General features: G+C 34.0%; 2 protein-coding genes across 2 annotated transcripts; both read right to left on the bottom strand.

Moving 5' to 3' along the window:
- Positions 1–10911: 10911 nt before the first annotated feature.
- On the bottom strand, positions 10912–12959 carry LOC145692502 (uncharacterized). The gene is made up of 2 exons (XM_081767809.1): positions 12385–12959; positions 10912–11986 (listed from the first exon to the last, which is right to left on the bottom strand). The coding sequence occupies exons 1-2, from the start codon at positions 12957–12959 to the stop codon at positions 10912–10914; spliced, it is 1650 nt and encodes a 549-aa protein (XP_081623935.1).
- Positions 12960–13118: 159 nt separating this feature from the next.
- On the bottom strand, positions 13119–13859 carry LOC145692500 (uncharacterized). The gene has a single exon (XM_081767808.1). The coding sequence runs from the start codon at positions 13857–13859 to the stop codon at positions 13119–13121; it is 741 nt and encodes a 246-aa protein (XP_081623934.1).
- Positions 13860–14769: the final 910 nt, after the last annotated feature.

Genomic DNA, 14769 nt, shown 5'->3' with positions numbered 1-14769 from the left:
AGCTCAGTGAGTTTGGTTGAAGTAGACACCTCTGACTTCGGCGCTAGCTGTTAATTTTTAAAAGCCAAGAATAAAACTTAGTATTGTAGGTATTGTCTGTTAAGCCAACAATTTACTTATATATGATCTCCATCCACCTTCTAATTTGGAAGGAAGTTTAACTAGTTTTACGGGTAAGAAACTATTTTACTCTTTATGCTCAACAAAAGCTGATAATCAGATACGTCACTATGAATATTATCGAGAGATAAGTAATGTTGTGACACCAAATGTAGTTGATTGATGTGTTGAAAAAATAGAAGAACATAAGAAGAAAATAAGAATAGTTTTCGAGAAGTTACGACAAAATGCTGTCAAAACTTGCAAAATAAATATTTATTTTTGCAAGAAGATTAAGTAATTGGGTTCTGAAGCCGATGGTAACACCATAGATATTGGTCCGTCCAGAGCTGCTGCCATTCAAAACATACCTCTCGTAGAAATAGAAGCCTCTAATGAAAATTTGTGGATTATTTCATTACGTTTTAAATATGAGAGCGGTTTTCAAGGATTAATTGCTCCTATTAGTAAACTATTTGAATCGAGAAACCATTTGAGTGGGCAGTTGAAAATCAAAAGACGGTACTTAAATTAAAGACGTTGATTGACAATGCTGTATAAAAGACATCGAACTTAAATTAGACATTTTTCGTGCACTACTGCGGCTCCGGTTGTCTCTCTGTTTTACAGTATGGGTATAATAATCGTCTCCTCCCAGTTTTTCTAGTCTAAAATGCTTACCGAAGCAGATAGAGAGTGTAGTATATACAACATTCAGTTCAAAATACTGGTGAACACTGTCACCAGATTTAAACAATACTTAGTTAATAACTTCGAAGTATATACGAAATATAAGCCATTGTCTTGAATTTTGAATAATTATATACTTTTGTTAAAGTATGGGCCACGGGCCGAAACTTTATGCAAAATTTACTTTACACGCAAATACATCAGGTCCCAAGATATTTTTATTGCCGATTTTTGGCTCGAATGTGTGATGACTTCAAATTCCACCAACTTGATATATCTATTGAGATAGCAATCGTGGAAAAATAATATAAATGTTGCTAGTTTATGGAATCTTCACATGGTAAAAGAACGCGTTATTTCTTACAGGGACAAGATCTACAATTACAAAATTTAATTGAAAAAATAGAATACGGTGAATATGTTAGGAGCATTTCTATTAAGAAATGGGATCATAATAAGGAAATGTAGGACTCTGAATAATCCCTATAAAATTGTGATTCTTAAAGACTTTTTAGATTATTACCTTGCAATATTTTTATTTGAACGATGTTGTATATCTATGCGATAAATTGCTTCAATTTTCGTATCTTGATCTTGGGCAACGATGTGTAAAAGTACACAATCTGTTGAGTAGAATAAAAAGAAGACAAAGGGATAATAAGTCGTTGATTCTAAATATAAAGAAATAAGATTTTATCGTAGTAGCTGAAAATTTATGTTGGTTTTCCTGTACATACGGTATTCCTAGTTACGTTACTGGAAATAGTTGTTTATTAAAAGGTTGCTATGACGAAGGAAAAACAAAAAATATTATTATTGGACTTATGAAAAGAATAATAAACATAATAATGATAAGTGACGTGTCTGATTTAAAGTAATTTTATCGTGTTGACATTTTAAAATCTACACAAACTGTGAACTAAATGTAAGGTGTAAAAATATAAAATATAATAATAATAAGTTTTATCATCGTTACATTTTAGATGGTGGTTTACCGACGAGGACCTTGAGATTAGTTTGAAGTATAAGTAAAGTAGTCTCAGCATAGCGTTCAACACCGGGTACACTATGCTCAAAAGTGGAAAATCATTTATAGAAACAAAAAAATGAGTGTTTCTGGAAATGAAAATATAAATGAAATAATGGTGATGTAGAACTAACAAGCATGAACTCATCAATGAATGTGGTTGATCTTATAAGAAAGCTTACTCAGCAAATATCGCAGTAACAGCAAAAAGTGGATACCAAGCTGGAACAAATATAACAAAAATGCATTCCCAGATGGAGCAAATGTCCCACCAAATAACTCAATCCATAACAAAAGAACTAACACAACAGATGGATGCTAAATTTGAGCAAATAACTAATAAAAGGGACACTAAAATGGATAGTAAATTGGAGCACATAAATCAACAAAGATATTCAAAATTAGAACGAACAGATTATAACATGGAAGAGAGTTTACATCGATTTACTGATATACAAAGTTCGGTGGAAGTTGTGAAAACTCTAGTTAATTAACATACTAGTCAGATGAGGGAATTGCAGACAGAAGTAAATGCTATCAAATATAATACTCCAAATATTGATCGAATTCCAGCTAACAATGTTGAATCTATTCCATATGAACGCAGAGCAGTGGTGGAAGATAGTAACTCATCGGAAGAATATCCAGAACAAGACAATAGTGAAGCTACTATAGAGAGAAATGGAAAAAGAAATCATACATCTCACCACCTGAAACACATTCCCGTAAATTCCAGGCATTGTAAGCATAGTAATAAAGGTAATCATGTTCGTTTTCGTGAAATTAGCTCATTAACAAAGTTCAGTGGAAATACAGATGACATCCCGGCCAGTACCTTCTTAGCAAAGTTCGATGAAGAATGTGATTAATTGGAGTAGACCGATCTAAATTTCCGAAAATTCTGCCTCATGTTTTATTACCACCGTGTTCCGTGTGGTTTAAAGCAATCAAAAGTAATCTACGTGATTATTTAGATTTTAAAGATCCTTACTTTCCAATTTTGAAAATTATTTCATGTTGGCCAATAGAGACGCCTTAGTTCGAAATAGACATTATAAACCAAAATTAGATATGAGTCTTACTGATTTTGTAACATCTGTATATAATGAATTGAAGTGAATTCATCTATATCAACGGGAATCAAGAGTAATAACATCAACCCAAATCTTGTTAGGTTTTAAGATGCAACAAATGTTGATTTCAATCACTTTATGATAGTGCAAAATTATGATAGTAATTTATGATAGTGCAAAGTTTCGTAAGCCAATCAATGTTGCAGGCTAATAGTACTAAAAATCAAGCTAAAACTAATCGCAATCAAGTTAGTTGTGAACCTGTTCGCAACATCAATGTCAGAGAAAAAAGGTTGTTTTAATTAGAGAAATAATAATATAATATATTAAAATGAGAACAGAACCAATTTTACCGATAGAGCTCCTCCGTGGCTAAGCTGTTAGGATACGCGTCTTTGGAGTGGGAGACCCGGTTTCAATTCCCGGCGGGAGCTCATATGTTTCGGATTCCACGTTAATCAGTTGGTCCACGTCTCATATAGCCTCGCTACTGAAGGGGACGTTAAACTCAAATTCAACTCAATTGAACCAATTTTACGTGTAAGAGAACCAAACTCTTTGGCTATGTAACTTAAGCTAATGTTGTTTCATCCGAGAAAACATATACAATTGATTTTTGTTTTATTTCACTTTAGAGCCATACTTACGTGTCCTGTATGAAGTGTCTTTAGATGTTTTGTCTCGCCCGTGTATATGTATTCTAATTTATATATACGAGGGCTATTCGAAAATTAGTGTAACCGGATATATATAATTATGTAACGGTCCAGGATTCTTTCTTAAACTATAACCAATTCAAGAAGGAGTTCTCGGGAGCCATATATACAACGGTATTGTATATCTATGCGAAGAATTACATTCATTTCCGTATCTTGATTTTGGGCAACGGTGCGTAAAAGTACACACTCTGTTGAGCAGAACAAAAGGAAGAAAAGAGATAATATGTTGTTGATTTTAAAAATGAAGAAATAAGATTTAATCATAATAGCTGACAATATATGTTGGTTTTAGATGTGAAAAGTGTACTCTTAGTTACCATAACAGGAAATAGTTGTTTATGAAAAGATTGCTATGACGAATGAAAAGAACGTTATTATTAATGGAGTTGCGAAAAGAATAATAAAAGGTAATATTGATAAGTGACGTGTCTCATTTAAAATAATTTGATTGTGTTGACATGTTTTAAAATCTACACAAACTGTGAGCTAAATGTAAGGTGTAAAAATATAACATATAAGAATAATAGGTTTTATAATCGTTATATTATAACCACATAATATACGTGAGCGTATCATACTTTAATGAATACAACGAAAAGATGTACTTGCAACACAATACCGGGGGACGTAAAGGAACATGTGAAGATTCATCCTCAATGCAAAAATGGGAAACACTCATAACAGTGATATTTGTATTTAATTTTCAAAATACTCAACGACAGTATGGGAGAACTGTATCTCTCTATTGGCGGTCCTTCGCCTGTTTCACAAGGATTTGAGTTTAAACTTATACAAGTCGACAATGCATCTAGATTTGTATTCCCGGATAAATTGGGGGTTTTGAGTTCAGAATAAATTTTTAATGATACAGTGGAAGTCTTCTCTAGAGTACGGATTCCGGAAACCATCACTACTAATAATGTTTTGAATGCATTTCTCACAGTAATTTAAAATATATTTCTTTGCTCTTTGTATTTATTATATTAGTATTAGTGACTAATATGATGAAGCTAATATATCGGAAATAAAGATTTAACTTGTATCTTCTCGTTAAGAGCTTATTGCTAGTAATAAAAAGAGTTGTCTTTGTTAATCTCGGAATTACAGTTTACCTTTCATTTATGCTAAAATTCAAAACTTAGATGGGAGAAAGGGATAACTGTATCTCCGTATCGGCGGTCCTTTGCCTGTTTCACAAGGATTTAAGTTTAAACTTATACAAGTCGACGAAATACACATTTAACTTGTATATTCTAGTTAAGAGCTTATTGGTGAAATAAACAGAGTTGTCTTTGTTAATCTTGGAATTACAGTTTACCTTTCATTTATGCTAAAATCCAAAACTTAGATCAGTAACACCTGAATTGTTTTTAGAACATCATGTTATTATAGTTATGGAAGGTCGTTGCAACTTCAATATTCGGGCGTTGATTCAATATGATAACACCTAAAAATACGCTCTTGAAAGCAGGGGCAGAGCTTGGAAAATACGAATGGAATCGCTGTCCATGATTGAGGCCAAGTAGTGCTACATATCAGTGAAAATTTCTTATAAAGTCTGATGTTAAATATTATTGATATGTAGGGCTTTAAATAATAAATGGCAAATGGAAAGGTCACTATATTATAAGATTCTTGACGCCTAATACAATATTAGTATCAGAATTTTAATGATTGTGTAATCTCGTGTAAACGAGTTAATTTTAGGAAAATAAGAAAGTATCTCAAGCGAAGATTTGTTGTTTCAGTAATTACAGCTACTCCCTATTTGACTTCAATCAAAATTGTACAATTTATTTTTTGTAAGATTTAAGATTATAATGTAATTTGAAGTAATAATCATTGTCAGAGTGCATTGCACTAGTGAGTAAATAAGTTTTATAAGAAATTATAATTTGGTCTTTGAAAATTAAAAATTTATTTTTCGTGTTAAAATTTATAATTTTGTACTATAATTTATAAAATCAAAATCAAAAACCCTAAATCTGTCAAAGAATATATCAAAGAAGTGTATTTTATCTGTTTATAGTATTGAAACTATTGAGAATGTTATAAAAAGTTTTAATGTATGTCTGTTCTAAAATTTTTGTTCTGACTTTTACAGGAAAGATGTCTTAGGTTGTAATGGTAAGACAATTCCTCAGAAACTTCTCTTTAGCCAGGGGAAATTGTGATAGTTGTATACGTTGAACAAATGTACTCAACTTTTACACTAAATGGACTTATCGATGTTATTTTATACAACTCTTGATACATACAGGTCTTGATAGTGGGTTATCAACCTGCTGATATAATGATTTTATTTATTTTCCTTTCATCCACTCTGTTCACTCTCTACTGTATTTATGGATCGACGGACAACACGCTAAAGATCCTTCGCCATCTTAATTCTGTTCAAAACATTAATGATCTTTCAACGACTTTTTTAGTTGATGGGACATTGCTAATTCTGCCAGGAAACAGCCTCATCTCTTCTAATCGGATATCGGTGTCCCCCAACTTCCTGTGGGGGACCCCCTTGCTCCTCCACGGAACGATTCAGAATTACTCATTTTTATCTAGACCATATTACAAGTGTGAAACAGAAATATGCCGCCTAAGCTCAATAGCTAATTGTTTCGGAGATATTCACACTAAAGTTCATTTTCTCAACATTTTGAGCAGTCTTAGCTCAGGAGGTATGCACTTTTGAAAAACGGTCAATGTTACCCTTTTTCCCTTATTTTGATGTGAGGTATCAGCTGTTTCAGTTTGTCGGTTTAGTTCGTTAATATAGAGAAAAAATACTGACGGAAGCGATATAAATCAAACAATTCAGTTCATTAAGCTCAATAAAATGACTTGGAAACTGCAATTTCTCTGTCGTAGTTGTCCAGAAATTAAGAAAATCAAATTATTGTAACCCTAAAGATTTGTGCTGTACAATCATCAAATCAGCATTATCAGTGTAGAGATAGTATTGTTTATGCTATGGTTAATAAGAAACAATATGATTAGCTCTTACTCTTCAATTGTATCTTAGCTACAACACCACACACACACACACACACACACACACACACACATATATATATATATATATATATATATATATATATATATATATATATATATATACTAAAACTATAAGACGGCATGCACAAGGATAAAAAGGGATGAGATATCCTTTTATAGGACAACATCCGTATTAATTTACTGACTTTAGGGTAACTAAATTTTCTTCATTTAATGCAAAAAGGGGCGTTTTTTGATAAATTACTTGATGACGTACCAAGCAATTCCAAAGTACCAAACAATACTTTTCTTATGTATCTCAATCTTGGAAAATATTCCATAATATTGACAAGGGCACCACCAGTTGACATTCTATAAAAAATGAAATAAAACATCAAATTATTAACGATTGCACCATTTACTGTGTAAAGAAAGTTATTGAAAAAATATGAAATAACATAATTAAACTTTATAACGAATAGTTTGGTTTTTGAGGGCAAAAATTATATTCACATATTCCATTAAACAAAAAAATATTTTTGAGTATAATACAAAATTATAGTATTTTTTAACTCTAACGTCAAATATCATTCATTAAAATACTTATAATTATTTTTTATTTATATTTCCAACAAAAATTACTTCAATTACAATACTGGTTCAAACTGTGTAAAATGTTATAATATTGTAACAAAGAACCACTGACCAGTTTCAACACACACTGTATTTTAAACTGTAATATGTGGCGGTTTCGGATATCTAACATATCCTTCATCATACACGTTATAGTTTAAAATAAAGTTTTGTTGAAGCTTTGGTCAGTATTTATAATGCTACAACATTCAATCCAAAGCCATGTATTGTCTTGTTATGGTATAATTTTCTACAAAACGACATATTTCTCTCCTTAAAAAACGAAAAAGCTCGATTTCAGTACGGTGTGGTTCGATTGTTGAAAGTAAATATTATTTTTAAAAAATATTGGATATTAAAATGAAAAACAAATCTGTAAATGATAATTCAATAAAATGTATTTGTATGTATTGTTTTGTATGTTCACATAATCACATAGTTTATTTTCTTACAATTGAGCTAAAATTCTTGTCAGTGTATTGGCCATCATAGAGCTAGCAACAAAACAAGCCATAATAGAATAGTATTGATTCTGGTTTATTTTATTCTAGTGTATAATAATTATGTATGAAAATAAGAGTGTGGATGCTACTCCTTATAACATTAGAATATATTGTTACTTAATTTCCTAAGTACACACGTTAACTTTATTACTAATGGTGCCCATTCATTATAAGAAATTGCACAGATTTTTCTTCTTTTTGTGAAGTTTTCTGAAATTATAATGACATTATTTTACTAAGTTCTTCTTGAAATCTAGTTAAATACCGTGTGATGCTCCTTAAATTATATTTGATTATGAAATATTAGCGCTATATATTATTAAAAGCAATTTTAACGATATACCGAATATCAAGCCAGATCTAATTGGTATTCAATAACACTCAACCAGTATTCGAAATATTTCCTAAATACTTTTAATCTTTTCGATATTATAGCACATAACACACAATGAAAGTATACATATTGATACATGACCACGACTTGATCTGGCGATAGCATTCCGCTTTTGCACAGCTTAACATGACATTAGAATAGAGAAAACTATATACATGATTGGCTTCTTTATCATATTACGGCATTTTAATGTTAGTGAAATATGAGTGTAGTTGATTCCAAGTCACTTGAGACATTAGATATATAAGTTGAAATGTCTACCAAGTGTTTTATTTGTAGAGTGAAATAAATAAAAAGTGAAATAACTAACTAACGAAAACAGTCGCCTATCATACCCAGGGGATTTTGTCAGGGCTCACCTAAATATAGTATTTTATTCCGTGGTGCGGAGTCTGTGATTCGTTCACACATTGCTCTGATCGGATTACTTAGAAAAGTCTACATTTTCCAAGTAATGATCGAGATTCCGCAAGAACTGGCAGTCAAGACGAGGAACATCGGGAAATTCAACGACTTCATATTGCAAGTCTTGTAAATCTGCACGAACCCTTACGCAAAATACAAGTCAGCATTGCAGTATCTGTTGTCCATTTTGGAATTATTATATACACACTTCATGCACTTTAGCTTGTAGAGATTTCCTTTGATCACAGCATGTAATGTGTTAATACCCCATGCATGAAATTTTTGACTCATATGAAAAACAGTTTGTATTGCATTTTTTCTCCTGAATTCAAATACGTAATCCTTTCTCCTAGCACATCAGTTTTTACCTGCAATTTGAAAAGATTAATATGCTGACTAGTGAATAAAAATAATTTATGGTGCAATCGAAACATATATTTGACAACCAAGAAAATTGTTGTAAAGCCGCGACGTCAGGCGAAACAATGTAGCAACAAGTCGAGTGTGGGAGTGTTCTTATCTGTTATGCAGCGGTTTAGGTGTCTGCTTTGCAGTAGTTAGAAATTACACGTTGATACCCTGTGGCCAAGACAAGAGTTTCACGCCTCACGTTGTGTGTAGGACCTGTGTCGAGGGATTACGACTGTGGACGAAAGGTGTTAATGGTGTTAAGAAATATATACCGTTCGCCACACCATTGGCTTGGAGATATCAGGGGAAACATAACACTGACTGCTACGTTAGTCTTGTGAAAGTGAAGGGATATAGTACGATACCTGGAAAGAATATTGTGTATTTCAACCTACTGTCGGCAATTAGATCCGTTTCACCTGACAAATGTGACTAGCTCCGACAGGGAAGATGAAAATCAAATATCACCTGATGTTTATTTACCAGAAGGTGCCACTGAAAACAGTGATCAGTTTACACAAAGTGCTCTCAACTACCTAGCCATTAATCTTATTTTAACGAAAGAAAGGGCACAGATTCTTGACACTACTCCGAAGTCAGAAACGTAATCGTGTTAGGATCACAATTTTGCGTGATACAGGCATGGTGAACATAATTTTATGCCCATCTTTCTAGACGTAGACTGTGTAATGTTCTGCGCAAACGTAATGTGTTTAAGAATAGAATACAATGATGCTGTTGGAGGACCATCTGCTGCTTGTACAGAAAATATTGTTTTATTTACCATAGGTTCTTATTGATAATAAGTGAATAAAACTGTGCTGAAATTTGTTTTTGAACTGCACTAAATTACAAGTATCTTCACCACTTCTACAAATACACATAAAACACTTCTGCCTTTGAAAGGACCATAAAATAGACAAACCACAACACTGGCGTATTAGCATGAATATTATAGTTTGATGTATCTTGAAATGTATATTAAACACTACTGTTTAATGAGTAAAAAGAAGCACACGGAAGGAACTACATCAGGTAGTTCATGTTCGACATGGCCAACAACACTGCCATCTAACTGACAAGCATAAATTCTGCTATGACGTAAGCAAAAACAAAAGAAGATAATAATGCAATAAAAATAAAATTTACAAACATTAAAGATTATCAAACATACTCCCCCCCTGTTGGAATACAAAGTATCTAACCAAGAATGAATTATAAAAGAAAATTAATTGTTCACAGTGTCTTCATTCGGAAGAGGAACTAACTTTGATAATGACCTCTTATAAATCCCAGTCTTTGTACGAACTAATACTACACGTACTAATCCATCCTTGCCTGGAAATACTTCTTCAACAATTCCTAACTTCCAAGAAAGTGGAGGTAAGTTGTCTTCTTTCAACAGGACGAGCGTTCCAGGTTTAATATTGGGTTGAACTGATGTCCATTTTTGACGCTGCTGTAAACTATGAAGATAATCCTGTGACGATTTCTTCCAAATATGCTGTTGGTACCCCTGAATTCGTTACCAATGACTCAAGCGATTTTCAACAACGCTAGTTAAATCTGGTTCAGGAAAACATGTAATAGGGCCACCAACTAAAAAGTGGCCAGGAGTAAGATAACTGAAAGTCTCGTACGAATCTGGTAAAGCTATGAGGGGGCGAGAATTAAGACAAGCTTCTATCTGACAGAGAAGCGTTAAGAAGCCTTCGTATGTTAAAACGGCATTGCCAGCTACTCTTCTAAGATGGTACTTCATAGATATGACAGCACTCTCTCATACTCCACCAAATGAAGGACTGCACGGTGGCGAAAACTTCCATTCGAAATTTTCCTCTGCTGCAAAAGCCAGAATCCTGTCGTTGAATTTCTTTCCTTGGAATAGAAGGTATAATTCTCTGAGCTAATTCTTCGTTCCCTGAAATATAGTGGCATTGTCACTGGTGATTGTCAAGCATTTTCATCTTCTGGATGTGAATCGACGAAGAGCTGCTATGAAAGCCTCTGATGTGAGATCAGTAACTAATTCCAAATGAATGGCTCTTGTAGACAAACATGTGAAAACTGCGACGTAGCATTTTCTTGTGTTCTTGCTTCTTGAAGAGCCCAATTTAATGTAGGAAGGTCCAGCATAGTCAACGCAAATATGAGTAAATGCCTTACTCGGACGCACTCGTGTGGATGATAATTGTCCCATTAATTGTTGTGCTACTGAGACCTTAAAACGGTAGCATGTATTGCAATGATGTATTACATGCTTTATAGTTTGTCGGATTTTAGGTATCCAATATCTTTCTCGAATTAAAGACATAAGCAATTGAAGACCGGCGTGCATTAATCTTCTATGTTCGTGTTCAATTAAAAGACGAGTGAAATAACTTTTAGGATGTAAAATTATTTGATGCTTATTATTGAATTCAAGATCACTATTTTCTAATCTACCACTTATTCGAACAATATTTTCCTTATCTAAAAAAGGATGCAATGTTCGCAACGAACTCTGCTTAGAAACTTGCTTCTCACGTTGAAGATCCTTGATATATTGTGAAAAGTATGACTGCTGTATCATCCTAACACAGGTCTGTGTAGCATCTTGAATATCAGATGCTAAGAGTGATCCACAGTGTTTGTTTTTGGGATTTCTTGCGTTGTGAATAAATCTTTTACATAATGCTATGACTCTTAACAGTCGAGTGAGTTTCGAAAATCTTAAGAGAATTTCTTCAGTTTTAACTTGAGAGAGCAATGTATTAGTAAATGATTTTTGACATACTTCTGGAATATCTTGAAAATCCTGAGTGTCGTCTGGCAACGAAGAAGGCCAATGAGTAGCTTCTTGCTGCAACCAAACTGGTCCATGCCACCAAAGTTGATTCTGCTGAATGACTTTAGAGTCAATTCCTCTTGAAATGAGATCTGCAGGATTATCTCGCGATAGAACATGTTTCCAATCGCTTACATTTGTTAGTTCCTGAATCTGTGATGCACGGTTTGCTACAAACGGTTTCCAACGATGGGTTGGCGATGCTGCCAAGCTAAAACTATTTGAGAATCTGTCCACAGATGAATGCTAGATACTGTTAGTCTCAATGTTGCTAAAGTTTTGTTTATAAGTTTCGCAAGAAGAACTGCAGCACATAACTCTAATCTTGGCAAAGTAGTCCTTTTAATAGGTGCAACTTTTGACTTTGAACATAACAAATGGCTGACAGTGGATCCGTTGGTATTAGTAGATCTAACATACACACAACAACCATAAGCCTTTTCTGAGGAATCTGAAAAACCATGGATTTGAATTTCCTTAACGATTCCTGGCACTAATACAAATCTTGGAATTTGCACATCACTGAGCATTGGCAGTTACAAATAAAGTTTGTTCCATTCATAAGTTAATTCCATGGGAAGAAGGTCGTCCCATGCTATGTTTACTAACCATAACTGCTGAAGAAATAATTTATACTTAATCACTACTGGAGATAACCATTCAGCAGGGTCAAATATTTTTGCAATGATACTAGCAACGCTGCGTTTCGTAGTTTGTTGAGATGAATTCTTATTTACATTAACTAAGTTAACATTAATTAAAAATTTGTCAAAGGTGGGATTCCATGAAATTCCTAACGTCTTGATACCTTCCGTGTGAAAGTGAATAAGTCTCTGAGTTTGTTTTAACGTTTCAGGAATGGAGTTTAACACGGTGACGTCATTGGAGCACCATTTCCTCAAAACGAATCCTCCCTTTTGTAGTAACCTTGTCAAGTCACTGTACATCTGAAGTGCACCTTGAACACTATCAGATCCCCCTACATAATCGTCAATATAGAAATCACGTTCTAGTGCTTCACAAGCACTGGGAAAGTTAACTGCTTCATCATGTACTAACTGCCGCAAGCACCTTGTAGCAAGAAACGAACTTGAAGATAATCCATACGTTACTGTATCAACTGTAAACGAATATGGGATCATGATTAGATTTCCTCCATAAAATGGATTGAAGAGGTTGATCATTTGGATGCATAACTACTGCCCGATACATTTTACCAATATCAGCAACAAGAGCCACTTGATGAGTACGAAATCGAAGTACAATGGAAACCAAATCTTCTTGTACTGTAGGACCTACCATTTGTATCCTATTCAGTGATTTCCACTTGTAGAGGGGCAAGATCAATCAAATACAACACGTAATTTAGTTGTGCTTGAATCGTTAAATACACAATGATGAGGTATAAAGTATCTAACTACACTGTCCTTAGCCACTTCATTTAACGTACGAATAGGATGCATATGGCCTAATTGTTCATACTCATCCATAAAGGCTATGTAGTCTTGTTTCAGTTGAGGTTCACGATTCAATTTGCGTTCAAGTTGACGAAACCGTGTGAGAGCTATCTGAAATGAATCACCAAGCGTGGCCTTGTCCTTCTTTAAAGGGAAACGAACGACATAACGTCCGCTTGAGTCACGAGTTGTGTTATTCTTAAAATGCTGTTCACACGCTACTTCTTCAGGGGACAATAACTTCATATGGATTTCCTCCAATTCCCAAAAACGCTGAAGTTGTTGGCTGAGATTGTCTTCGGATCTGATGAAGAAGGTTAACGCTGAGTTACTGGCTTGTGTACTAAGAATTTTCCCTGCTATCACCCATCCTTGTTCAGTGTTTTGAAATACTGGATAAGAGCCCGGTCTAGTACTTCTATCTGGTTTTAGAATGTTAAAAAATGCATCACACCCTAACAAAATATCTATTTTTGCAGGTGTATTAAAACTTGGGTCTGCTAGATTGATGTCTGTAGGGATGCCCCATGTTTTGCAATCAATCTTCTCCGTTGGCATCAAGTTAGTTATGTTTGGAAGAACCGAACACGTAACTTGAATGGTGAAGTCATTTATTGTTGACTTCATCTGAATGTTAACACAAAAGTTTGCTGGTGATGTTGAGTTATTTACTCCTTGAATTGGCACGTGATGTTTGATTTTTTTTCAAACGATAACGCTGAACAAAATCTTCAGTAATAAAACTCGTTTGGGAAGCTGCATCTAAAAGTGCCCGACAGTTGACCCAATTTCCCGCACTGTCCTTGACCTTCACAGTTGCTGTGGCAAGTAAAGTCTGTGACAAACTCTGTTGCTTGACGGAACAATACGATGCTTGAGGTGTACCGTAACTATTGCTAGGGGATGAAATTCCGGTAGCTGGAGACACCATACCACTGCTGGTACTATTTGAATGCTGAGTATGTACTGACGCTTCTTCACCCTTCGATACAGTTCTGTCTGTATGAAGCAAAGTATTATGTTTAGCATTGCAATATCTACATGTTCCAGACTTGCACTCAGATGAATTATGATTTTCACTACGCAAACAGTTAAAACAAATGTTTTCTTTACGCAAATATTTATACTTCTGATTGATTGGAGCACTTTTGAATAACTCACAAGTAAACAGAGGATGTTTAAAAGCTTTACAAAATTTACAACCAGTCTTAACGGTGGCTTAATAAGATTTGAACACAGATGAGTGCTTGTCACTATGCTTTTTAACACTAACAGATAATTTGGTCTGTTTATTACTTTCACTTGGTAACGGTTTAGCTTTCTCGAGCGCTTGAAGCCTATGTTCTAGAAAATTAAATAAGTCACTAACAGTACTAAAATCTGAACCCTTGCACTGTAACTCAAATGCTTTCCTAGTTTCCTGATCAAGATTACCTACGAAATGTTGTACTAATATTACGTCACTCAGATTAACATTTTCAACAAGTGCATTAAGTGCTGACACTGACGTCATAGCTGTATTCAAGAAATTACGCAA

Source organism: Thermobia domestica, chromosome 8 (assembly GCF_964235325.1).
Source record: "Thermobia domestica chromosome 8, izTheDome1.hap1.1, whole genome shotgun sequence".
Classification (NCBI taxonomy): domain Eukaryota; kingdom Metazoa; phylum Arthropoda; class Insecta; order Zygentoma; family Lepismatidae; genus Thermobia; species Thermobia domestica.
Note: the sequence above shows the minus strand (reverse complement) of the source record. Positions and strands in the feature narration are given on the sequence as shown.

Coding starts and splice junctions, on each gene's coding strand:
- LOC145692502 (XM_081767809.1), bottom strand. CDS start 12,959: ATGATCAACCTCTTCAATCCATTTTATGGAGGAAATCTAATCATGATC. Junction 11,987..12,384: donor TTATTTCTTCAGCAGTTATG/GTTAGTAAACAT, acceptor AAATAGTTTTAG/CTTGGCAGCATCGCCAACCC.
- LOC145692500 (XM_081767808.1), bottom strand. CDS start 13,859: ATGAAGTCAACAATAAATGACTTCACCATTCAAGTTACGTGTTCGGTT.